The following is a 27,837-nucleotide window of genomic DNA, read 5'->3' on the forward strand; positions in this document are numbered from 1 at the left end:
GGATGGGGGGTGTCTGTTGCTGGATCCAGTTCCAAAAGATGCCCAGGAGCCTGGAAAGGTTTCTCCCCTATCATCTCACAGGTACTCCCCACACTGGAACCCCAGCCTCCTGGGTCCTGGTCCAGGGCTCTTTTTCCCTGGCTGCTCCATGGTTGCGACACCCATGGCACCCGGGCATTCCACGCTGGTGCTCGAGGGAGGGCTGAGAGGGCTAAGCTGCACCTTCTCCTTCCCTGGGTAGCCAGATTCATTCCTTGCCTCTGTGGGATGGCAGGCTGGCAGGGGACACACGAGTGCATCCTGGGGCACAGCCACCCACAGAGCGCCAGGTCCGGTCCCCACAGCCGCTGCGCCTCAGTCATCCAGGTGCTGCTCCTCCCAGGTGGATGTGGGGATGGCGCTGTAAGGGTCCATGATGACCTTGGCACAGCGGATGATCATCACGACAAGGAAGAGGCAGAGGAAGACGAAGCAGGCCAAGGTCAGCCCTTTGTCCACGTCGACATAGACGGGCTCCGGCGTGGGCTCCTCCATCTCGCGGCAGCGACTGTGGGCTGCTCCTCCTCCGCCTCAGGCTTGACTGGTACCATTTTCCACCCCTGCAGAGACAGCCACAGCAGTGGGGAAAGAGGGGCGTGGTCATGTGCCTGGGGTGATTGCAGGGCACCAACCTCTGCTCCCTCTTATCTGCTACCCCTGCACCGAGAGCTTGCTGCTCAGACCACCCTGCAGGTGGGTAGGAGGAGATGGGTACACATGGACCCACACGGTCACAGCCCGAAACCTTGTAGGGAACCAGAGTCTCTAGCAGGTTACAGCCAGTGCCTCTCCAGACTGGGGCAGGGGAGGTGACAGATGAGTCCCAGCAGGCGTGGGACTAGGGTGGGGCTGAGGGTTGGGTGGGGATAGAGGCCCTGCAGCTGCCTCCACTCCATGAAACCCTTTAGAAAGGCAGTTAGGATAACGCTTTCCATTTAGCCAAGCCACTATCTGAGGGTGAGCTGAAAGCATTCCAAAAATTAGGTAATTATTCTATATATGCATATATTTTAGAGACAGGGTCTCACTCTGTCGCTCAGGCTGGAGTGCAGTGGCACAATCATAGCTTACTGCAGCCTCCAACTCCTGGCTGAAGCAATCCTCTTGCCTCGGCCTCCCAAAGCATTGGGATTACAGGCGTGACCACTGTGCCTGGTCTATTATGTTTTTAAAGCATAAGAACCTAGATTTCAAATGAAACCTATTGTGGAAAACCACAGAGGAAAAGACTGAGGAGGGGCTGCTGTCATGGAAGAGAGTGAGAGGCCTGGAGGGTCTGTATCCCCTTCCCTGCTGCAGGTCCTCACAGGGACTCTCTAGAGACTCCTGCTGAGGCCGGCACATGGCCTGAAAACTGTAAGCGTGATGGGAAGAACAGTTTTGGCAGTCACATGGAAGAGTCCCAGCTCTGCCACCGCCCCGCAGGGCAGGTCTAGACAGCTCTCAATTATTGTTAGGACTCCAGCGGTAGTGCCTACACTGACACATCACTCATTCATCTTGAGATGGTTTGCCAACTTCTCTGGGTCCTAATTTCCTCCCTGCTGAGGACAGGTGGCCATACCTGCTTCACAGGGATGTGATGACCAAATGCACAGTCCCTGGCTCCAGTAGATGGTCAGTACATACTTTGAGTGAACTGGGAGCTCGAGGAGCTGGCTAGGAGGGGGCAGGCAGCTCTCCAAGTTCAGCTGCCAGGGACAGCTTTAGGAGGAGGGCCAGCTGCTGCTCCCTCTCCCCATACATAGCATTCGTCCTCATCCTTATCCCTGAACTCGTGGAGTGCTTGAGCTGTACGCTGTGCTTCATGTTCTGTTTGTTATTTAAAGCTCATGATACCCCTGGAAGCAAGTTACCCAGGCATCAATAGGCCCATTTTATAAATGTGGAAACTGAGGCACTGAGCAGGGAAATGACGTATCCAAGGTCCCACATCCCACACCCTAGGTCCCTACATGTCTCTGCCTCCTGTAGTGGGGCTCCATCTTCCCCACACACTCTGGAGCTTCAGGAAGATACCTGTGTGTGCAAGCTTGGAGCCCGCTGGCTGGGGAATATCTGTAACCACAGTCAACCACGCCTTCCCCTCTCTTAGACCTTGTCTCAGCCCTCACCACTCTTGGGGGACACTGACCTGCTGACTGGAGTGGTCACCACTTCATAAGGACCCTGGCTGTTCCAGGAGGCACGGGGAGCTGTCAGGCATCATGGGGGTCGCCCAAGGAGAACAGTGGCCTTTCACTGAGAGCAGGCACTGTGCTGGCTGGTGGGGATGCTGGAGTGTGACTGTAAGAGAAAGGAACAAAGAAGACTAGTTATTTCCTGAGATGCCCAGCCCCAGATTTGATGTGGACTCGCCTGGGTAGCTCCTCCCTGGCGTGGGGGTGGGAGCTGCCACACTCTGTTGCTTGATGTTGATTTCTTCTCTCTTTTTAAAATATAACAACTTTCAGGCCTGTAATCCCAGCACTTTGGGAGGCTGAGGTGGGAGGATTGCTTGAGCTCAGGAGTTCGAGACCAGCATGGTGAAATCCTGTCTCTACAAAAAGTACAAAAAAATTTAGCCGGGCGTGGCGGTGCACACATGTAATCCCAGCTACTCAGGAGGCTGAGGCAAGAGAGTCACTTGAACCCGGGAGGCAGAGGTTGCGCTGGTGCACTCCAGCCTGGGCGACAGAGCAAGACTGTGTCTCAAAAAAATATATATATGTGTGTATATATATATATATATACACACACACACACACACACACACACATATATATGTAAACTTTAAAAAATGTGGCCACATACACATAACATAAAATCTACCATCTTGACCATTTTAAAGTGTACAGTGGCATTTATGTGTACTGTTCAGTGGCATTAAGTACATTCACACTGTGGTGCAGCCATTGCTGCCATCCATCTCCAGAACTCTTCATCTTGCAAAACAAACTGTGCACTCATTAGACCACAACTCCCCATTCCCCTTCCCCCAGCCCCGGGCAGCCACCATTCTACTTTATGTCTCTATGAATTTGACTGCTCTACATACTTCATATAAGTGGAATTGTACAGTATTTACCTTTTTGTGACTGGCTTATTTCATTGTGCATAATGTCCTCCAGCTTCATCCATATTGTAGCATGTCAGAATTTTGTTTTTTTTAAGGTCCGAATAATATTCCATTGTATATATATATACCACATTTTGTTTATCCATTTTTTCATGAATGGACACTCGGGTTGTTTTTACCTTTTGGCTGTGTAAATAGTGCTGCTATGAATGTGGGTGTACGAATCTCTCCTTGAGACTCTGCTTTCAATGCTTGGGGTATGTAAGCAGAAGTGGCATTGCTGGATCATATGGTAATTATGTTTTTAACTTTTTGAGGATTAAATTGAACATTTTGCATAATTAATAGTTGTACACTTTTCAAAACTCAAAAAGCACAAAAAGAAAACAGTCAAAGCAGTGTTTTTACTACCCCTCTCCCCAGCTATCTAGTTCATCCCCAGAGAGGAAGCTACTGTTATCAGGTCTTTATGCAATCTTCTAATCTGGAGATATTTTATTCTTATACAAGAAAATATGTATGTTTATGTATTTGTTTTTCAAACAAATGCAAGCCTGTTATATAAACTGTTCCACATCTTTTAAAATTTAACATATCTTAGAGATTATTTAATGTCAATACGTAGAAGTTTGCCTCTTTATTTTTAATGGCTTTATTGTATTTTGTTGTACGGATATCCCATAGTAAATTCAACCATTCTTCTATCAGTTAGACAGGATTTCCAATCTTTTGTTTTTCATGTATTGATGGAGCAAATGTCCTTGGAGCGATGTCATTTTGCACATGTCTGAGTATGCCCGTAATTAAATTCCTTCAGGTGAAACTGCTGTGTCTAAGGATAAATTCATTTTAATTTTGATTGATAGTATTATTCTTGGAGGTTGTACCTGTGTAAACTTCCATTGACAAAGGTTGTGAGGGACGGTTGTCCCACAGTTGAAACGAGCCCAGTTGTCCCATAGAACTGATATTTATGGGTTTTTTGAATAAACATAGAAATTGACCCTCCCAGTCTTAAAACTTGAAACTTCCATTTGTCTCATCTGAGTTTTTTCCTTAGAAAACTGACTCTCAGGCAAGGGACTGAAATGCACCAGATCCCGGCATCCAGACAATGAGACACCAGACCCCTCGTTCATCTTCCTTACTCTTCCTTACCTTCCTAGTCCAACTTTTCTACATTCTTTCCCTAGTCTATAAACCCCCAATTTTAGTCAGTTGAGAAGATGGATTTGAGACTTATCTCCCATTCTCCCAGTTGACATCATAAGAATAAAAAGCCTTCTTCCCTGGGAATACTCATTGTTTCAGTTACTGGCTTTCTGTACAGTGAGCAACAGGACCCAGACCAAACCCCTGGTGTTTCAGTCACACAATCTTGAAAACCGAGTTATCCTTTATTTTTGCCAATTTGAAAGAAAATTTTAAAGAAGATGTTACAACATCTTATAGCAAACATTTTCAAACACACAGAGAAGTTGAAAGAATTATACAGTAAACAAATATATAATCACCACCTAGATTCTATAGTTGTCAACATTTTGCTGCATTTTAAAAATTTCATAGTTACCCATCTATCCATCCTTTTTATTTTTTGAATGCATTTCAGAGTAAGACGCAAACATTAGTACATTTCACTTCAAAGCACTTCAGCATGTGTATCATTAACTAGAATTCAATATTTGTTTATAGATTTCTTAAAAGGTAAAATTTACATGTAGTGAAATGTACAAATATTAAATGCATCATTTTGAGATTTTACAAATGTATATACCCTTGTAGCTCTCAGAGTAATTTTCATTTATCTTAGTGAATGAAGTTAAGCATCTTTGCATGTGTTTAAGATCCATTTGTCCTTCCTTTTTTGTGAACACTCTTTTAATATCCTTTATCTATTTTTTCTATTGGTTTTTTGGTATCTCTCCTTTTTGGCCTTGGAAGCAGAGAGTTGATGTAAATATACTCATTTTATTTATTTTTATTTTATTACTGTTTTTTCTTTATCCCTGATTCTTACTCTTATTTCTTATTTTCTCTTCCATTACCTAATTTTAGTCACTAGTATTAGCTTTCTAATTGTTTACTTTTGTTCTTTTAAATGTTGTGTCAGTTTCTGTAATTTGAATTGTCAACTTTATATGTATATTTATTCCCAGCTGTAAGATATTAGGAAATTAGGGAGCTTATTTTAATTTTCACCTCCTTTTCCCATTCTCTTTCCATTGTCAGTTAGTTCTGTTATTTCTACATGGTTAGGGGATGTAACATTTATATGTTGTTTTTGCCCTTATGTCTACCTTAGTTTTCATTCTCAGTTTTACAGTGACATCTATTTAAGGCTTCCCACCAGTGCTTTGGCTGAAGTTTTTCTATCGTCTCTTGTTTGGCTGTAGATTGTTGTCTACCATGTCCTTCAGGAAGAGGTCATGTGAATAATATTCCCCAAGGTCTTGTCTCCTTTGAAGGGAATGTACATTTTTCTCTGCCTGCCTTAAAGATTTTCTCCTTGTCTTTGGTTTTCAGCAGTTTTCCTGTGAATGTGCCTATGTGTGGTTTTCTCTGTGTTTTCTTACTTAGTGTTTGTACTACTTCTTGAATGTTACTTGATGTCAGCTTCTGAAAATTCTGGGCTCTTTCCCTTTTAAATATTCATCTGTCCCATTTTCTCTCTCTTCCCTTTCTGGTACTCCAGATACACTTAGACCTTTTCACTGTGTCACAATTTTATTTGTTATGCTTTTTTCCTGTTTTTTTTTCTTTTTATGCTGTAGTCTGAATATTTTTATGAACTAACTTCAAGTTCATTAATCTTGTCTTTAACTATGTCCCATCAGCTATTAAATCTACCTATTCACATTTCCCTTCAGCCATACTTTTCAGTTTTAGAATTTCCATTTGATGCTTTAAAACAATTTCCGACCCTCCAGTGCCATTTTCCACCTTGTCACTGATATCATAATTTTTTTGAAGTCCTTATTTGATAACTCCAATATCTAGGTCATCTGTGGGTTTGCTTCTATTGTTTATTTTTTCTTTTGGTTCAGTTTCTTGATATACCTGATAGACATTTCAGTGAGTTACTGAGCACTGATGTAAAACATTGTAGTAGCTCAGGGTGATGTTATTTTTCTGCAGAGAGGATTCACCATTTTCTCTGGTAAGCAGCTATTGTGCAAGCAGATCACCTCCATTCAATAAGGGGCTAAGCCCACTTCAGGTGGGGTTCACTTATTGTAAACAAGGCTGTGTCTATCTTTGGTTTGACAATATTCCTAGGGTGTTGCACTATAGGGTTCCAAGTTGAGATCCTGGGATGTTTACTTGAGCTGTTCCTTTCTTGGCATATCTTAGATTCTAGTTTTTCTCCTTAGTGCCTTGAGATAGCTGAAAACTTCCTGGGGGAAATTATTCAGGATTATCCAGCAACTGGTTTTTGATTCTGTGCTGTGGAATGCAAGTGTGTGAAACTTAAGAACATTGGCCATTCATTAATAGCCACTTGTAACTATGAGGCCAGGCCTGAGGATGAGGAAATAGGTGTTTGGTCAAAGTTCTGCTGTTCTTTTGCCCTGGGATTTTGAAAGATGTTCACTGCAGTATTGTAACAGTGAAAAACTGAGAACAAAATGAACTTCTGTCAATAATGGAATGGTTAAAACAGCCATGGTTTATCTGCGTCATGGAATACTCTTACTTCACTGGAAACACACGTGTGCACACACACATATGCACATACACACAATAGAGGGCTAGAAATTTTGTTAAGTGAAAAAGTAAGTTGACAAGCAATATCACAAATATGATATCATTTATGTAAAATAAAAAGAAACTATAAATTTTTTATGTACAATCTGCACATGCTGGGGGTGGAAGGTCAGTGCTCTCTACTCACTGCTAGGTCAAGACCTGCTCCTGCTTTAATTGCTTTTTTTGTTTGAGAAATTTAAGACCTAGAAAAGTACAAACAATACTATAACAAGTACTTACAATTCCATGATGCAGAATTTGCAATTATTATGTTATCGTTTTTGCATTGTCTTTTTAAAAAAAATAAATCCTTACATTGTAACTCCTAACCTATAGAACCATTCCTCACACCCTCTCCAGCAGTATCACCATCATGAGTGTGGTGTGCGCTTTCCACTTTTGGCATCCGCAAAACCGCTAGGATTGCTTGAACCATACTTTGAAAACATGGATCTAACTCACCTCCCTCTATTTCGTAGATGAAGAAACTGAAGTGTAGGGGGAGGAAGACTTTTGCTCAGAGTCTCAGAGCAATAGCACAGCAGAATTTGGAGAAACCCATGTTTCCGACCCCATGCCTGTGCCCTGGGCCCTGCAGCATGCATTCCACGTAGTCATTTAGTGGCTGCTAGAGAAAGTTGAATGTGCGAGGGATTCCTGCTCCCATGTTTCATAGCAGGACTCAGCCTAGCCTCTCAAACCTTGATTCTGAAATCTCGGGCTCTGCCTTAAGTTAATATCAGATAACTTCATACAGATTGCAGAGGTCAGATCTCACAGGGATCACCTTATGACCCTCCACTGTCTTGTCTGGAACTGGGATTGGGTCCTATAACCTGGCGACATATCCCAGGGGAGGATTATCACTGTCTCCTGGATCCTTCTGGTTGGGGTGAATGCCAAGAATGTGGACTCAAAAACCAGAGTTGCTTTTCTGCCCTGCAGATGGAATGTGCTCACTAACCTTAATTACCAGGCAGGCATACGTCCTATCCAGCTCTGCTTTGAAGCAAGGACACACATCCAGGAGAGAAGGCAACACTGAACTCAGCTGCGGTTCCCTGGGAGCTGAGCTGCTGGCCTTCTTGGTGGCCAGCTCAGTGGGCCCCAGCATAACTGCATCATCCTTCAACACTGAGCCTGTACGAGCCAAGTGCTCCATCTGCCATGTTCTTGCGGCAGCTGGAGGTGGATTTGCTTCAGAGTCAGGGACTCTGACCTAGGCGAATGAGTGACCCTCAAAGAAAGTGGCCGCTGGGCTGACCCAGTGTACCTGACAAAGCGTGAAGGTGTAAGGTTGGATTGTAGCAGATCCAAGTGGAAAAGAGCCCTGCCAAATGCTGTGAGAAAGCCATAGGACACAATGAAGAATCCAAACATAGACCTGGAAACAAGCATCCAAATCAGGATTTTAGGAAAAAACTAGCAGCAAGGCAATCACAATTCAAAGGGTGCACAAATACAGGATTTATGTACAAATTTGTGTACTACCCCAGGGCTGGGAGTGAGGTGCTCAGGGAAGGCGCATATATTTGAATAATCCACCCCATCCTCTCTTTTACAACTATGCCTTGGGTAAGCCTAATTTAGACTCACATGTATCTTTGGTAATTTATTAAAATGCCAAAATGCCAATTAGGGCAATTTTTCATTTAAAAAATATGACATCTTATTTGTACTTTTAAAGCATACATGTAACTATTAATCTAAATCAAACTTAAGCTCAATTTTAAAAAGTTATAGAAGATTAGAAACCTGCTCAATGCAGATAAGAAAATAATGTCAGCAGATAAGAAAATAATGTCCTCAGCATTTTGGCTACATTTGAGGAATTTTGCTCCCGATCATCTGGTAATAGAAACACAGGCCTGGCCAGGCAGACCTTTTCTTCCACTGGCCTCTGAATCTCTCCAGATCCACCTGTTCGCCGCCTCCTTAATGTTTTTTCTTTATTTTCTGGGGGCAAGGTGGGCATGAGACATAGCCAGGCTTGTTCTAGCCAGTCCACTGAAGTTTAGTATTAAGCATGGATACTAAATTAAATATTAATACTAGTAAGTATTGGTACTCATTAAATATTTTCTCCAAAATGTAAGACTCTTTCCACCTTCAATCTGCTTTATTCAAACCACAGTAAGCCAGAAGCTGTTTCTCCCTTTTGTGGCTCCTCTTCCCTCTTAAAGCCAGAGAACTTGGCATGGGTAGGAAGAGAGGGACTTGCCTTTTCTGTCCCACGTCTTGACTCTGCTTCTGCTGTGTCACCTTGTTCCCCTGGACATGTATTTAATGAAATGATGAGATAGTAGATGCTGTATAGTGTGCGGAGCTTTGTTATCTGTTTGGAGGATTTATGAAAGGCACCAGCTCAAGGCCATCCCTTGCCTGAACACTTCAGAATCAGCAGCCTTGCTTTCTATGCTGATGTATTTCCTTATCTCTCTACATGTGTTTCTTAGTCTGCTGAGGCTGCCGTAGCAAAATGCCACAGACTGGGTGGATTTAACAGTAGAAATTTATTTCCTCGCAGATCTGGAGGCTGGAATTCCCAGGTCAGGGTCCAGTGGGGTTGGCTGCTCCCAAGGAATCTCTTCCTGGCCTGCAGACGGCTGTCTTCTCACTGTGTGCCCACAAGGCCTTTCCTAGGTAGGTGAGTCTTCTTGTAAAGTCACCAATTTGATTCGATTGGGACCCCACCCTATGACTCATGTAACCTTAATTACCTCCTAAAAGCCCTATCTTCAGATACAGTCACATGGGGGTTACAGGTTCATGAGTTTGGAGGAGGAGGGAACAAAATTCGGTCCATAGCAATGAGATCCTCGAGGGCAGAGTCTGAGTCTGCTGAGGGGCACTGCCTCTCTGGAGCCAGGCCAGGCCCACACCTGTTAGGCAGGCTCACAATAAATGCCAGAAGGTGAGAGCCAGTACCTGGCTGGTGCCCACCAGCTCCTGAAAATAGGAAGATGAAGGGACTGAGAGAGCACACCACTTCTCACTGTGGGGATAAACAGTACGCTGCAGCGACGTTATGAATTCACTCGGGGTAAGAAGAATATGAGCTGACCATGTGCAATCATCCGCTGGTTCTATAAATAGAAGCGCAGCCATTATGAAAGGTGACCTGTCAGAATCACTTCCCCAAACTGACAAACGGGTTAAATGGATGGCATTTGCTCAGGACAGAGGAGATGTTCAGTGTCTTGACCCCCCACCAATCACATTGTTCTGTGGGACTGCAGTTGGTGGCCTCACTCCTCTACCAGAACAATTAACAGGCCTGTCAGGGGGAGGTGATGAGTATATGTTAACAGATAATTAAAACGATGACAATCAGCAGGGTGGTGGAGAGGATGGGATTAATGGAATACTGTGTTTAAGACTTGTTATCTTCCGATATTTAAACACCTCCATCCTCTAAGAAACCTCCCAGAGCAAGGAGGCAGTATGAGCTAGCACCATTTTAGATAAAAGTAAGAAAAGAGGGGTATTTCTGCCAAGAGAATGCATTGTCATTACTTCATAATTCTAAGAACCACCATACCAATTCTGCTGTATCATGTTATGATAATGCTGATGCTATTGGTCTCACTCAGATCTCCTTGGATTCCCTTTACCATTTGATATGCACAGCACCCAGGCTCTGAATGTTTTTTATTGTTTTTCTTATAGCAGGTCACACTTACAACTCCGTAGAAGACTATCCTTAGACTACTAGAGCTGCTTCACCCATGTGTGTAGAGAGCTGGAAGTGCCTGGGAGTCAGGAGTTATGTCACCCTGGGGTGGCCCATAGCTAATGGCTAACTTGTGCAGGAGTATGAAAGTCTAGCTCATTAGTCTTGAGGGAGGAAAAACTCTGTTGTGTAATTTACACTACAGAGCACCACAGGATCAGGCTGAGACTTGTCCTTCATCTGAAATTGCACCCTTGCTTGGCTTCTTTCCCTTCTAGCCCTGCTTCCTCCGGTCCCGTGTCAGTTTCTCCTACGAACCCTTCCTAAATAAATCCTTGCACATGAATCACTGCCTCAGAGTCTGCTTTGAGGTAACCTGATCTAAGGTAGATGAATATCAATTTTCTGTATTTATTCCATACTTTTAAATTCAAGATATCAACCTTCCACTGAAAGCCAGAACAGGAAACATAGTATGTTTTGGATATTCAATGTTAAATCAGACCTAGTCCTTACCCTCAAGGATTCTCTGCATATCTGGATTGCAAAAGATGCTAAAATTAGGATATTCACTGTTGGGAAAGTATGCTCTGGAGAGAAAGCCGAAGGTGGGACTGGACAATCTTTTGCTAATGCTGTAAAAATTAGATGTGTCACTCGCAGATCCCCTCGGCCATCTCAGCAGAAGTTAGAAATAGAGATACAATTATCCAGAAAAAAATATTGGAAAACTCTCTGGTCTGAAGGAGTAAATCACCACGACATATATGGGAGATCCGCAAAAATTTTTCAAATGTTATATCAGCAGAAACACTGCCAGCTTGGATTAAAAGGGACAGAGGCAAAATGAAATAAAAGAAAGCTGTTGGACTCCCAAAATTCTACAGGCAGAAAACATGCTGATACAACTAAATCAGCTAAAAATATGTGCTACCCTTCAAGAAAAAAGGGAGGATGACTCTGAGGGAAGAGCTGTGGCCAAGAGGGCAGAGCTGTGGGCAGGAAGGGTGGAGCCTTGAAAAATAGAGGATTATTCAGGCTTTGGAAACCAATGGAGTTTTTCTGGTTGGATTTTGAGATTTCTTGGGACTATGACTCCTTTCTTCCTTCCGTTTTTTTCTCTTTTGAAATGAGAATGCATGTAACTGTTATCCTATGCTTGTCCCAAGATTTTCAGAGCAGATAACTTGTTTTCCAGGTCCACAGATGGAGAGGAATTTTGTCCCAGGGTGGATCATACCCAGAGTCTCACACATATCTAATTTAGATGATCTAGATTATGAGATTTTGGACTTTAATGCTATAACGGGTTGAGGCTTTGGAGTAATGTTGGAATGAGGTGAATATATGTAGCATAGGCATGAATCTTTGGGGGCCAAAGAGTGGACTATTGTAGGTTGAATAATGGCCTCCCAGAAGTTCACCATATAATCCTTGGAACTCGTGAATGTTACCTTATTTGGCAAAAAGGACCGTGCAGATGTGATTAAGTTAAGGGTGTTGGGATTGGGGGAATTATCCTGAGTTATCTTGGTGGGCCCTAGAGGTAATCAGAAGTGTCCTTATAAGAGAGAAGCAGTGGGAGATTTGACTATAGGAGAGGAGAAGGCAATGTGACCCACAGAAGCAGAGACTGTAATGATGTGGCCAGGGGCCAAGGAATGCTGGCAGTGACTAGGAGTAGAAGGAGCAAGGATAAGAAAAATCTAAAGATGTAAAGAGAAAGAAAAAACAAGTTATCTACGCAGGGGAAGAAAATTATGTTAACAGGCTAGCATAGGATTCTTCTCTACAACACTGAACACCTGAGGATGAGGGGCAACATCTTTAGGATTTTGAGGGGGAAGATTATAAATAATACATTCTATATTAAGTGGTACTATTCAGCTGTGACAGCAACAGAAAGACATTTTCAGACATTAAAGAATTGTATATACCTGTCTGAGATATGCAAAAACCTTTCCAGCAAGAAGAAATTGCTTGAAGAGTTACCTCTACCACTAAGAGATGAATCAAAGTGAATAAATGAAGGGAGGAAAAGGCATATAGAGAATAATGAGAATAATAAAACTGGTAAGGCAATAACCTACTGTGTTTATATAGGTATAAAACAATATAAACATTAAAAACAATTTTTGAAAAAGGTTACCTATTATAAGAGCTTTATAATAATAATTTGTACCTATGAGCCCATATTTTTTCAATAAAAATTAGTGGGAAAAGGTAGAAGGAAATGAAAGTACATATTTCACATTATTGGATAATGTCAATAAATATTATTTTAATTTAATATTGATAGAAAAGTGTAAGTTCAGATATGTGTTTGAACATTTAAAGATAACACTAGTAGGATGATACATTAATACAAAATTTGAATAATATAATTAATTAGCTGAATAAATGTTTTTATTACTGGGAGGAATAGACATTGTTTTCAAATGTTCATGGAATATTTACAAAAATTGATTTCCAAAGGAAACATCCATAAATTTTAAAAAGTAAAAATTCTGCAGACTGCATTTCTGACCACAAAGGAGTAAACAAAACAACAAACCAACAAGCTTCTTGATTTAAATAACATTAAAAAAACAATTATTGAGTTAATGAGAAAATTAAGCTGTAATTACAGAAGATTTAGAAAATCACTATCATGAGAATACTTCCTATGAAAACTTATGGGGTGAGGTGAGTGACAGCTGTTTACTACACTCAGGGGCAAAATCATAACTCTCATCACTGAACAAAGGGAATTAAATGTAGTGAAACAAGGAATCAACTTAGGAAGTTGTATAAACAGCATCAAGAAAATCCAGAAGATGAGATTAGTATAGTTAAAAGTGGAAATTAATAATTCACAAAACACAAAATCAACACAGTTAAAAATAAACCCTAGAGCAAGTTCTTTAAAATAGTTTGAACCTGGGCAAACTTCTGGCAAGTTTAATCTGGTTAAAAAGAGGAAAGGCAAATTACACACCATTAGGAATGAGAAATACGATATAACCACAGATATTATACAAAGGAGATCAAAAAAATAATTAGGCAGTACTATGAAAACTCTGCCATTACATTGGAAAACTTCAATGATATGGATGTTTTCCAGAAAAATGTAAATAGTCAAAATTGGCTCAAAATGAAATAGAAAACCCAAATTAAACAATCTCCATGGGGTGTTTGTCAAGAGTGTTTACTTGGCCCAAGTTGGGCTCCAGTCCAGCAGCCAGACCAAGGCCAAGTCCATGAAGCCACCCAATGTTCTCCAGCACATAATGACCTACGCCTGAAACTCCTCCATATTGGGGGTACCATTTCTTGTTCTGAGAGCTGGGGGAATCGTGTGGGCCACCATTGGAGTTCCTCCTTGCCCCTTTGGGGTAAAAACACATTTCCTGTTAGTACTTCCATTGAACAGCTCAAGCTCCAATATTGACTATTTTGAATATGTTTATGATGAAAGAAGTCCCCAAGGTGCTTATTTATGACCAAAGAGCCAGTTTATTCATGCCTTCCAGATGGCATGTCTCCTCTCCTTGAGGACAAAGGATGTCACATCACCAAGAGAAGGTGATTAGGAAGTCTATTCCAGTCCCTGCCACAGTGGCTCTGCATGGGTGGTCCTTCAAGGTGTGGGAAGGGGGCTTCCTGGTCTTCCTCAGCTCTTTGTCAAGAGTTCCAGTGTCACAGCTTTTTAGATTTGTTTTCTCATATAGGGCACGTTCCTGGGGCATCATCTGGCCTCCAGGATGGCTGGATTGGAAGCTGTCGTAGGATCCACAGCATTAGGGATTCAGAACCATTCCTCTCTTAAGAGCCCAACTCAGCAGTGGCCCGCCCCAAGCCTAATGCTTTTTATCTCCAAGATGATTTCATTCCAGGGGCTTCGTTGCTCTTTCCTCCCTTTGGACGTTGCTTAGGGGAGACTGGGCTACTGAAGCCGATTTCGGCAACTTCAATCTCGGGAAGAAGTGGGTGGAATCTCAATCACTTCCCACTTTCAAGGGTCCTGGGGGCCTCATACAAATGTGCGGCCTCTCCTCAGCATCTTCCAAGGTCTGCTCATTAGCAGTTTTTCTCCCAGAAAGATATGTTAGATATCCACCTTGTTGAACATTCCGTGTTAACTGTGTTGACATGCAATATTCAACAATTCACAAAATGGCATTTAAAGATGTTTGTCTTTATCCCATCTTTCATTGGAAAACTCTGAAGATCATGTCCCCGTTCTCCAGGGCTGGGACAGCACCAAGCTGCATCAAGCATATGTTTTCTGGCTCTACTCCTGCTGGACATATGGCGAAAGGGAACACTTCCTATTGATAGTATTTCCCCTAAATTAATGCAAATCCCCTCTGCGCAGCTACATAAATTGATTTTCTGTGTTTGAAGGGTAAACTGACATACGCTCAAAGTTTTGCAAACTAGGGAAGAGAGGTTTCTTTTCCAAAGAACACATTTCATTTGTTTACAGCCATGAATTGAGATGTTCGCATTTCCATCCTACAAATTTGTCAACTGTTACATAGCAGCAGGGGGACCAACAAACTGTCATTTACTTTGCTGCAATAGCAAAAGTAATTTGAGCCTTGTTTATGGATCATCATTTAATATAGAGTCAGAAGTGATGAGGTTGGAGATCATCCAGTCCCTTCCATTATTTTATTTATTTATTTATTTATTTATCTTTGAGATGAAGTCTTGCTCTGTTGCTCTCCCAGGCTGGAGTGCAGTGGCGCGATCTTGGCTCATGGCAAACTCTGCCTCCTGGGTTCAAGGGATTCTCCTGCCTCAGCCTCCTGAGTAGCTGGGACTACAGGGGCACGCCACCATGCCCAGCTAATTTTTGTATTTTTAGTAGAGACGGGGTTTCATCATATTGGTCAGGCTGGTCTCGAACTCCTGACCTCAAATGATCCACCTGCCTTGGCCTCTGAAATTTCTAGAATTACAGGCGTGAGCTGCCGTGCCTGGCCCCTTCCATTATTTTAGAGTTTGATGGACCAAGGCTTAGATAGGGCAAATGATTTGATCAAAGATTCTTCTTATCTGGACCAGAACTCTTGAGTTCTAGTCACTGGTGAGTGCAGCGGCTTGACACTATCCATGATAGTTGCAGCTAAATCTCTGCTTTCCTTGAACTGGTTCCAACAGCAGAAGGTAGGCTCTAGTGCTAGGACACAAGGGAAAAAACATTCATCTCGGGGTTTTTCTATGCCAATTGCAAGCTGAACCTCACTTCTGCTGTGGGTTGAATAGCAACATATCAAGCCTTGGGGAGTTAAAAGAAAGGTCTAGGAAACTGGCAAAACTCCCACACGAGTTTTCTTCTTTGTCTACAAATAGATATCTTAATATAGAACCAATTTTACATCCTGAAATAGATCCTACTTTGTATACTATTTTCTAATACACTGTCAGATTCAAATGTTAATATTTTATTTAGGATTCTTACAACCATTACTAAGTAAAATGGAATCTATTTTTTTGTACTATTTTGTTAATTTTTGTGTCAAGGCTGTGCTAATTTCTTACCACAAATTGGAAAGATTTATGTATGTGTCTGTGCTCTCCAATAGCTTGCTTATTTATTTATTTATTTATTTATTTATTTATTTATTTAGAGACAGTGTCTGGCTTTGTCACCCAGACTGGAGGGCAGTGGCAAAATCTCAGCTCACTGCGAGTTCCACCTAATGTGTTCAAGCCATCCTCCCACCTCAGCCTCCCAAGTAGCTGGGACTATAGGTGCACACCACCACACCGGGCTAATTCTTGTATTTTTTATAGAGTCAAGGTTTCACCATGTTGCCCAGGCTGGTCTCGAACTCCTGAGCTCAAGCAATCTGCCTACCTCAGCCTCCCAAAGTGTTGGGATTACAGGTGTAGGTCACCATGGCCAGCCCACTAATAGTTTAAGTAAGGGGAATTATCTGTTCCTTAGAAGTTTTTTGAATTGTAAAACACCCTGTGTGACTTGGATCTTTTCTGGAAATAAATGATGGTAAATATTTTTCAATTTCTTCTATGGATGCCGATGTATTTAGATTTTCTACCTTTTCTTATGGGAATCTGGGAAATGTATAACTTCTTGGGAAATTGTCCATATTATGTATTCAACTTCAGTGATAGAAAATTGTATATAGTATTCTCATTACTTTTTTGTGTCCTTCTTGGCTGTAATTATCTGCTTATTATTATATATATTTTTAGAGATAGGGTCTTGTTCTGTCCTCCAGGCTGGAGTGCAGTGGCACAATCATAGCTCACTGCAGCCTGAAACTCCTGGGCTCAAGTGACCCTGTCACTTCAGCCTCCCAAGTAGCTAAGAATACAGGTGTGCACCACCACACCTGGCAATGTTTTTAAGTAGTGTTTTGTAGAAGTGGAGTCTTGCTATGTTGCCTAGGCTGGTCTCAAACTTCTGGCCTCAAGCAATCTTCCCACCTGGCCTCCTAAAATGCTGGGATTACAGGTGCGAGGCACCGCTCCTGGCCTATTTGCTTATTTCTTATTGCATATATTATTTATTTGTGTTTTCTCTTGGTTAGGCTTTCCAGAACTTTCTGCATTTTGTTGATGTTTTAAAAGTATTGATATTACAGATCAATTGTATGCTTTCCAATGAATTGTTTTCTTATTATTTATTTTACCTTTCTTCTCAATATTATATATATGTATTTTCCATTGATATTTTATTTGAAATAGTTAAACATGTACAAAATCTGAGAGAGTGTCTGTATATCTACTATCCAGCTTTAACCAATATTAGTATTTCACCCTGTTTGTTTCCTTTTTTAAAAGGAAAGATATTACAGATGTAAGCGAAGCCCAGTATGTATTTGAACTAGATCCCACTCTCCACTTTCCTTCACCAGAGGTGAGTACCCCCCTGAAGTTGTGGATCGTTCCTATGCATATTTTTATATTTTTATTATATAAGAAGAATGTATTCATACACCATACTGAGTGTTATTTTCTGTGATTTTTTTTTTTTTTTTTTAGACAGGGTCTTGCGCTGTCGCCCAGGCTGGGATGCAGTGGTGTCATCATAGCTCACTTCAGCCTCTGCCTCCCAGGCTCAAGGGACCCACCCACTCAGTGTCCGTAGTAGCTGGGACTACAGGTGCGCACTACCACTCCCAGCTAATTTTTTTTTTTTTTTGGATTTTTTTGGTAGAGTGAGGGTCTCACTATGTTGCCCAGGCTGGTCTCAAACTCCTGGGCTCAAGCAATCCTCCTACCTCAGCCTCCCAAAGTACTTGGGATTACAGGCATAAGCCACTGTGCCCAGCCTATTTTCTGTGGTTTTTAAAACTTTAAATATTATTGAGTATGCATCATCTTGCTACTTGCTTTTTCATTCAACTCCATGACTTTGAGACTTTTCCTCATGCCAATACATGTAACTTTGTTTCTTTCTTTTCCACTACTGCATAGTATTCTGTGGTTGGAACAAGGTTTGTTCACTGCTCATTTCTTCTCCAACTAATGGGCTTTTATGTTATTTCAAAATTTTAAATTATAAAAACAATGCTTCAGTGAACATTCCTATACAGGTACACTTGGGTGAGGATTTTTCTAGGCTATGTTAATTGGTATGATTCCTGAGCTGTAGAATAGGCATATCTCTAACTTTATTAGACATTGCCAATTTTTCCTCCCAAGTGGTTATTCCTAATCTCACAGTCACCCGCAGTACCTGGGAGCTCCTGCCACTTCATACCCTTGGCATGAGCTGGTATTATCAGACGTGAGTTTCTGCCATCATGGGGCGTGTGAATGGTATGTCATTATGGATTTAATTTGCATTCCTCTGCTTTCTAATGATGTAGTGCCTCTTTTTATAATTTTATTGGGCATTTAGTTTTCCCCTTTATAAATTACTATGTTAATTTTCTCTTTCTTGTTTGTCTTTTAGGCTTTATCTTTATTCTAAATATCGTTTTTTCACTGGTCTTGCGCTTTGCCATTTTGTGACCGCTCCCGCCCCGCAATCTGTGGTTTGTTTTTCAAATTTGTTCTTAGAATCCTATTTGTCCAGATGTTTCCAATTTCAATGTGGGAAGCCACGTTAACCTGTTCTTTTATAACTTATGCTTTTTGTGAATTCTTAAATCCTTTCCTGTCCTGATGTCAAATATACTCTCATCTATCTATCTATCTATCTATCTATCTATCTATCTATCTATATCTGTCATCTATCTATCTATCTATTTATCTATATCTATCTATGTTAGAATTTTACAACTTTGTTTTTCACATTTAGGTTTATGATCCATCTGAGATAGATTTTCATGTGGGGGATTTATATTTATGTCTCCCTATATGGGTAAACAATTGTCTCATCCCTATTTATTGACGAATCTGTTTTCCCCCAGGGATTTGTAACGCCACTTCTAGTTTTCATCTACACGAATCCATTTCTGGGCTCTCTATCCTTTTGAATCTGTTTATTGTCTATCTCCGCCAATAGCATACTGTGTTAAATTGCATTAAATGGCTTTATAATACATCTTGTTATATGCTACTCCAAGTTCTCCACCTTGTAATTTTTATTCAAGAGTGCCTTGACTCCTTACACTTTTATATATTAGGATCACCTTGTTGAGTTCATGAAAAACTCTATTAGGGTGTTGATTGGAATTACATTGAATTTATGATTTGATTAATAGTGAATTATCATCTTTATGATATTGAGTCTTCCTATTTGTGACAAAGGTATTCAGACTTTCATTCATGTCCGTTAATCGTGTGTTATAATTTTCCCCATGGGAAAACACATTTTCTGTTTATTTCTAGGTATTTTGTGGTTTATAGTATTTATTTTTTTTACATCTTATAATTGGTTATTGTTGGTATGGAAGAACAATATAAGTTTTTATGTATGAATTTTAAATCCAGAAAATTTACTGAGCTCTATTAATTAATTAATTAATTAATTAATTAATTTTTTTGAGACAGAATCACACTCTGTTGCCCAGGCTGGAGTGCAGTGGCGCGATCTCTGCTCATTGTAAGCTCTGCCTCCCGCGTTCACGCCATTCTCCTGCCTCAGCCTCCCGAGTAGCTGGGACTACAGGCATGCACCACCATGCCCAGCTAATTTTTTTTGTATTTTTAGTAGAGACGGGTTTCACCATGTTAGCCAGGATGGTTTCGATCTCCTGACATCGTGATCCACCCGCCTCGGCCTCCCAAAGTGCTGGGATTACAGGCATGAGCCACCACGCCCGGCCTCTATTATTAATTTATTTGTTAGAAGGTTTAGATTTAGAAAATCATAGTGCCCGCCAAGAACAGTTTTGTCCCTTTCTTTTCACATTGCCACTTTTTTCATTTCCTGTTGAATTGGCTCAGACCACAAGTGAAATAATGAATAGTAGGGATGATAAAGGGCATCCTTGTCTTGTTCTTTATTGTAAAGAAATATTACTAATCTTTCATTATAAAAATGATTTGTTTGGACTCGACACAGTGGCACGTGCCTTAAATCTCAGTGCTTTCGGAGGCTGAGATGGGAGGATCACTAGAGCCGAGGTGTTCCAGGCTGCAGTGAGGTATGATAGCGCCACTGCACTCCAGCCTGGGTGACAGAGAGAGACCCTGGCTCTAAAAATAAAAATGATTTTTTTTGGTAAGTCTGATTTAACCTATATTAATCCCTTTGTCCTACTTTTAGTAACTTTTTTGTTCTTTTTCTAGCTTTCTAAAGGTGACAGTTTAGTAAATTTATTTTAAATCTTTTTTGCTTAATAGAAAAAGAAATAATTTTTAGGGCTTTATATATTTCTTTGAGTATAACTTTGGCTGCATGCCATAGATTTTGGAAACCATTGTTCTAACTGCTATTAATTTCTATATAGTCTCAAGTTTATATTTTGATTTAAATGTTGTTTGGAAATATGTTTCTCAAAAATTATTAAATAGCTAGAAAATTTTATTTGGGGTTTCTCTTAATTGTTAATTTCTAGATTCATTGCACTGTGGTCAGAGAATATAGCCTGTATAGGTGTTGCTTTTTGCATTATATGTGTGTGTATACATAGTCAGTTTCTTGAAATGATTCCATGGACATTTATAAAAATGTAATATTCTGTTTTGGGGGCATATAGGATTTTAGATATATTCATTAAATCAAGATTATTCATTATGCTATTAGAATCCTCTATTTCTTATGGCTATTTGATACATCCAATTTTAAGGTTTATATTCTTTTTGTAAGGGAAAATTTGAATTTAAAATTTTATGGAAATTTAAAACACACACAAAGTAGAAATGGCGATATAATAAATCCACATGTACCAATCATCCAGATGATCAATTATGAACATTATACCACTCTTATTTCATCAACATACCCCCCCTTTTTGGAGTATTTTGAAGCAAATCCCAGGTAACATATCATTTTGCCAGTAAAATACTTCAATTTAAAGCTTTAACAATTAATGACTTTTTCTTAAATAGTCATAACTGTAATACTTCTATCATAACCAACAAATGTAACCCTAACTCTCTAATATACAATATCCAATTCATGGTCAATTTTCACCAATTATCTCAAAATTGTTTTCTTAAAATAGGTTTGTTTGAATTAAGATATCAATGAGTTTTACACATTATCTCTTTTAATTGTTATTAACAATTCCTCCTCTCTTTTTAATGCAATTAATAGGAACGTTTTTGAAATGGGTATAATTGTAATTCTGCCAAGTTTCTTATTTTTCTTACAGTTTTGCCTTATCATTATTTTACTTTTGTTGTTGTTCTATAATGATTTTTATTTTTTACTGCATCTTTTTAAAAAAATTATTTCTTTGTTTCACTAAATCTGTTATAGTATTTCCTTGAGTGTGTTTTTCTTTTACAATGGATTCACATATGACAATGTTTCTTAGATATATTTGTTATAAATAAGCAAATAAACACAAATACATACAGATACACATTTGTATCCTGTCCCCTAGAAGAAACCACTATTCTGATATCACCACAGATTAGTTTTACCTGTCTTGAAACTTCTTATAAATGGAATCATACAGAATGTTTTATTTTGTGTCTGGCTTCTTTCACTTAACATAAGGTCTATGAGATTTAGTCATATTTTTATTTATTTATTTTTTTGAGACAGAGTTTTGCTCTTGTTGCCCAGGCTGGAATCCAATGGCGTGCTCTCGGCCCACCGCAACCTCCGCCTCCTAGGTTCAAGTGAGTCTCCGGATTACAGGCATGTGCCACCACGTCCGGCTAATTTTGTATTTTTTTAGTAGGGATGAGGTTTCTCCATGTTGGTCAGGCTGGTCTTGAACTCCCGACCTCAGGTGATCTGCCCGCTTCAGCCTCCCAAAGTGTTGGGATTATAGGCCTGAGCCACCGCGCCCGGCCGAGATTTATTCATATTTTTGCATGTATTAGTAGTTCTTTTTTATTTCTGTGAAGTATTCCATTGTACGAAATGCACGATATCACGATTTATTCACTCTACAACTAGTGGACATTTGGGTTGTTTCCAGTTTGGGACTATGATGAATAGTGCTGCTAAGAAATTCTTGTCTGTCTTTGTTTATCTTTTGGTGGATATATGTATCCATTTCTATTAGTTGTATACCTAGAAGTCAGGTTGCTGGACTGTATAGGTGTATGTTTAATTGTTGCAATTATGGGCAGAGTTTTCCATGGTGGATGGACAAATTGACACTCCTATCAACAGTCCCAGTTGCTCTGCATCCTCGTCAGCACTTGGTAGGTTTGGCCTTGTAAATTCCAGCCATTCTGGTCGGTAGATTGTGGTTTTTATTTGCATTTCTCTGATGTGAAATTAGAATCTTTTAATACGCTTTTTGGCCAAAAAAAAAAAAAAAAACCCAAACAAAAAAGCAACGATATGTGAGGGTTGATGTGCTAATTTAAAAATATGTCCACAAATACTTTGAAGAGGTTGAGTCCATGCTTCCCCCCATTGAGCCTGGGTAGGCCTTTGTGACTGTCTCAGTGGATAAAATGAGGTAGAAATGATGCTGTGTGACTTGGCTGAGTTAGAAAAGGCCACATCATTTTTGCTGTTTTCTCTTGGGACACTCACTTTGGGAACCTTCAGCCGCCATGTCAGGAATCAGCTGCTCTGACGATCACTAAGTGGAGAGACCAAAGAGGAAAGAGGGATGCCTGAGGAACCCCAGCAGTTCCAGCCCAAGCTGTGTAAGTCTCCCCAGCTCAGATATGCAAGTGAAGAAGACTTTGAGAAGACCCCAGCCCAGCTCCAACCACCGACTGACTGTAATCAGCTGAGAGATCCTGAGTGAGAACTGCCTAGGTGAGCCCACTTCACTCCCAGATTTGTGAACAATAAAATAATTGCTATTGTTATAAGCCAAGATTTGGGGTTGTTAGTTACACAGCAGCAGGCAACCAGAACAGTCTAGTTATGGAATTATCTATCCATTCTATTCCATTGTCCTTTTTAACACCACACTTTCTTAATGATTCTAACTCTACTTAAGTCTTGAAATCTACTAGAGTAAGTTCTTCAGATTTGTTTTCAAGATTGTCCTGGATATTCCTGGCCTTTTGCATTTCCATATAAATTCAGTTTATCAATTTCCACAAAACATAAGCATGCTGGCATTTTGATTGGGATTGTGTTAAATCTGTATAGATAACTTGGAGACAATTGACATCTTAGCAATATCAAGTGACCCAAACAATGAACAAGGTATATCTCTCCATTTATTTAGATTTTTCGTATTTTATTTGAGTAGTGTTTTCAAGTTTTCCGAACTTTTTTTTTTTTTTTTTAAATTGAGACAGGCTCTCACTGTGTCACCCAGGCTGGAGTGGAGTGGCTTGATCTTAGCTCACTGCAACCTCTGCCTCCTAGATTCAAGCGATTCTCCTGTCTCAGCCTCCCAAGTAGGCGAGATTACAGGCAGCCGCCACCATGCGGGGCTAATTTTTGTATTTTCAGTAAAGACCAGGTTTTGCCAGGTTGGCCAGGCTGGTCTCAAACTCCTTACCTCAGGTGATCTGCCTGCCTTAGCCTCCCAGATTGCTGGGATTACAGGCGTGAACACCATGCCCGGCCTTCTGAACATTTTTGAATGCCTCAAAATGCCTTTCTTTTATCCTTATACGTGAAGTGTTGTTTTGCTAACATAGATTTCTAGGTTCAAGATGTTCCTTTCTCAGAACTTTAAAACTATTGATTCATTGTTGTCTGGGATTTTAGCATGTAGTGTTAGAGATGAAAAAAATCTTATTTTTCTATCCATTGTTGGCAACAAATATATTATTTACTAGCCTGGAAGCTTATAGGATATAATCTTTATTTTTAATATCCAAAAATTTTACCAAGAGATTTTTAATGTGTGTGTTTTTTTCTATATTGTTTTCATTTGTTTTTTCTTCATCTGGTGGGCACCTTTTATTTAAAAATTCAAGCCTTTCTTCAGCTCAGATAAATTTTTTTTCCTTTTTTCCCACCATTTCCTCGTGTCCATCTTTCTGGTTTTATTAATCAAATATACAGATAGTGAATCTTATGGATTTATCTTCCATACCTCTTATTTCTTTCTCTCATAGGTTGTTACTTTTCCCATCCCTCTGTCCTTGAGGAATTCCTTACGTTGGTCTTTTAAATCAATAATTTCATTTTCAGCCATGTTTCACGCTGCTACTCACTGCTTCTATGAATCTTTCTGTTTCATCCATTATGCTTTCAATTTCAAGGATTTTTTCCTTTCTTGCTCTCTTTTTATGAAGTGGTATGCTATCACTCCATAAAATCAATCTTACTGAGCATACCAATTAGAATTTAATCTTTCCTTCTGTTCCTTCATTGCCATTTTTAAATTAGAGGCCATTTGTTCTAATTGCTCAGCTTGTTGAGATGCTGGTTATCCTCAATTTTTTTTTTCTGTTCACGTTTATAAATGGAGGTATAGATTCATTTATATTGGTAGCTGATGTGGGCTCTTCCAGCAACTGCCTCGTTGTTTATATCCTAGCTATCTTTTCCAAGAGCTTAAGGGTCCATGGGCAGGGTTTATCCTGAGCACAGTGATTAGAGGTTGAAGCAATAGGTTGGTTTTATTTCAGGGTGCTTGGGCTTGGGCCAGAAACAAAAAGAGGAGGTTAGCCTTTCTCTCCTCTCACTCCACCATCAGGGTAAGGTGGGTAGCTCAAAGCTACTATGGAGGAAATCCCCAATTGTCCAGTTGTAGTCAATAAAAAGAGAATGAGGTGAGTGCCTGAGCTGGTGGCTCCCTAATGGATTTAAAGCAGAGCTTTATGAACACTTTCTTTTGTTCTGTAATGTCCATAGGTCAACCTGCCTAAACCTGCTGTTGAGGTCTTAAGAGGATCTTTTTGCTCGGTTGAAAATATGTTATAGCAGGAAATAAGGAAGTAATTCCAATGAAGGTAAAAAAAAACTGGGACGTGTTTCTTTTGTAAGAGTTTCCCTCCCACTCAGTATCTGCTGTAATGGCCCCAAGCTGTCCCTCCCTGATCTCTCTTTGGCCCTCCTGCTTGTGTTAGAAACCTTCCAGAACAAATGCTTCATTTAGGAGTCAGTCCACTCATGAGGCTCTGTGGCAAATAGAAAGCCTTTCAAGTGAAAAGAACACTCTGAAATTGAATTCTCCACTTTCCCCAACTCCCCCACAGCTGAGTGATCCAGGGTCCCCTTGGCCTGACACTCTGACCCTGGCGGCCTTCTGCTGCTCTACTAGGGACAGACATCCACTCCTCCCCTGACAAGGATCAACCTTTGACATGAGAGTCAAGCCTTCAGCCATTGATTGTCAATCTGACCCCATCTGCTTTATATCTTCCTGAAATTACTATACCTGTCTGCTGCATTGAGAATGCCCTGACTTGTTTTCCATGACTGCTATAGACTTTTGCATCTATTTTTTATTTCTTTGGTAATTTCAGTGGGATGTAAAGAGTGAAGAGAAGTAAAAGAGTAATCAATTCACCATTCTGAAATCCTGCCACATGAGCAGGATTCTTTCCCCATCTCTTTGCTCTTTGCCTATTAACTAGTCTTCTCTTCATATCTTATTCATAGGGATCATGGTTTATTGAGTTTTATTGAGTGCACATAGCAGATGCTGTTTAAAATTTACTTCTGTTTTGTGAAATACATCATTTTCTATGTTTCCTCTGACTCTTGAATTCTAGCATTTTTTCAAATGCTACAAAGAAAAGCAAATCAAGCAAACAACTGATACACAAGTAGTGTGTTCACAGTACCTTTGACATTAAAAAAAATGCGCCTCTGTTTCCTATAACAGATTGAAAGGCCTTTATAGGCACCCACTTCATTGAGTGGTGAAGGTAACTTACTAACTAATATCACAGTCTTCCACACTTAAAAGTCTTTTTTCAGTTTAAATAGTCATCCAGTTTTCTCACTAGGGATGATTTCAATGATAAACATGATTTATTTAGGTAAACATGCAGGCTGTCAGAATTCTGCCTATTCTTTCTCCTCCTCAAGTAGACATCTGGCTATATAAGGGCTTATTACAGGGTCATACTTTGGAGATATTGTGGGTTCGGTTCTAGACCACCACGATTAAGTGACTATCACAATAAAGTGATATTTTTGGTTTTCTAGTGCATATAAAAGGCATTTTTTGGTTTCCTAGGGCATATAAAAGTTATATGTACACTATATTGTATATTAAGCATGTAATAGCATTACATCTGAAAAACTTACATACCTTAATTAAAAAATACATTATTGCTAAAAAATGCTACTGATCATCTGAGGCTTCCAGGAAGTTGTAATGTTTTTGCTGGTGGAGGGTCTTGCCTAGTTGTTGAAGGCTACTAACTAATCAGGGTGGTGGTTACTGAAGATTGGGGTGGCCATGGTAATGTCTTCAAATAAGATGACGGTGAAGTTTGCCACATCAATAGACTCTTCCTTTTATGAAAGATTTTTTGTAGCATGCAGCGCTGGTTGTTTGGCAGCATTTCACCCACAGTAGGACTTCATTAAAAATTGGAGTCAGTCCTCTCAAACTCTGTTGCTGCTTTATCAATTAAGTGTATGTTATATTCTAAATCCTTGGATGTCATTTCAACAAGGTTCACATCTTCAAGGAACCACTTTCTTTGCTCATCCATAAAAAGCCACTCCTCGTCTGTTCAAGTTTGATCATGAGATTGCAACAATTCAGTCATATCTTCAGGTTCTACTTCTAATAGATGTGGTTGCTATTTCTACCACATCTGCGGTTACTTCCCCCACTGAGTCTTGAACTCCTCAAAGTCATCCATGAGGCTGGAATTAATTTCTTCCAAACTCCTGTCAGTGTTGACACATTGACTTCCTTCCATGAATCATGAATGTTCTTAATGACATCTAGAATGATAAATTCCTTGCAGAGGTTTTCAATTTACTTTGCCCAAATCCATCAGAGGAATCACAATCTATAGCAGCTAGAGCCTTAGAAAATGTATTTCTTAAATAATAAGATGGGAAAGTTGACATTCTCTTTCACATGGTAAGCATAAGCTGGGCTTATCCCAGGGCCCCACAGCTTCCTTCATGTTATTTCAGAAAGAGAGCTACTAGTCCCACATTCTGATCTCCTCACATTTAGCAGGGTACAGGTTGAGTATCCCTAATTTGAAGATTCAAACTCTGAAATGTTACAAAATCTGAAACTTTTTTTTTTTTTTTTTTTGAGACAGAGTCTTGCTCTGTTGCCCAGGCTAGAGTACAGTGGTGCGATCTTGGCTCACTGCAACCTCTGCCTCCTGGGTTCAAGCAATTCTCTGCCTCAGCCTCACGAGTAGCTGGGATTACAGGCGCCCACCACCAAGCCCGGCTAATTTTTGTATTTTTAGTAAAGATGGGGTTTCACCATCTTGGCCAGGCTGGTCTTGAACTCCTGACCTCGTGATCCACCTGCCTTGGTCTCCCAAAGTGCTGGAATTACAGGCGTGAGCCACTGCACTGGACTCAAAATCTGAAACTTTTTTTGAGTGCTGACATGATACTCAAAGAAAAGGCTCATTGGAACATTTTGGATTTTCAGATTAGAGATGTTTAGCTAGTCAGTATGATGCAAACATTTCAAAATCTGAACACTCCTGGTCCCAAGCACTTCAGGTAAAGGACACTCAACCTATATTTTGAAAGCCCCTAAGGTGTATGACCCTGCGCTGGGTGAGGCTGGGAAACAAGATCCTGCCACCTGATATCCCCACTCTCCTATTTCCTGTTTCTTTCCCACAACACCTCCCCCACCTCACCGCCCCAGGCTGGAAGGGACAGGTTTCAGGGTTTCTGGGTCTTTTACATCAGTGT

The 27,837-nt window shown here is 40.3% G+C and overlaps 1 protein-coding gene across 1 annotated transcript in view; it reads right to left on the bottom strand.

Annotated features, from left to right (window-relative positions):
* Positions 1-340: 340 nt before the first annotated feature.
* CTXND1 (cortexin domain containing 1) overlaps positions 341-27,837 on the bottom strand; it is a 51,462-nt gene continuing 23,965 nt past the window's right edge. The window contains exons 2-3 of the mRNA XM_054452368.2: positions 2,174-2,325; positions 341-599 (exon numbers count right to left, since the gene is read on the bottom strand). Of these exons, the coding sequence (XP_054308343.1) occupies positions 355-534 (180 nt within the window). The 5' untranslated portion in view covers positions 535-599; positions 2,174-2,325 and the 3' untranslated portion in view covers positions 341-354. The remainder of the gene's footprint in view (positions 600-2,173; positions 2,326-27,837) is intronic.

Source organism: Pongo pygmaeus, chromosome 16 (genome assembly GCF_028885625.2).
Source record: "Pongo pygmaeus isolate AG05252 chromosome 16, NHGRI_mPonPyg2-v2.0_pri, whole genome shotgun sequence".
Classification (NCBI taxonomy): Eukaryota; Metazoa; Chordata; class Mammalia; order Primates; family Hominidae; genus Pongo; species Pongo pygmaeus.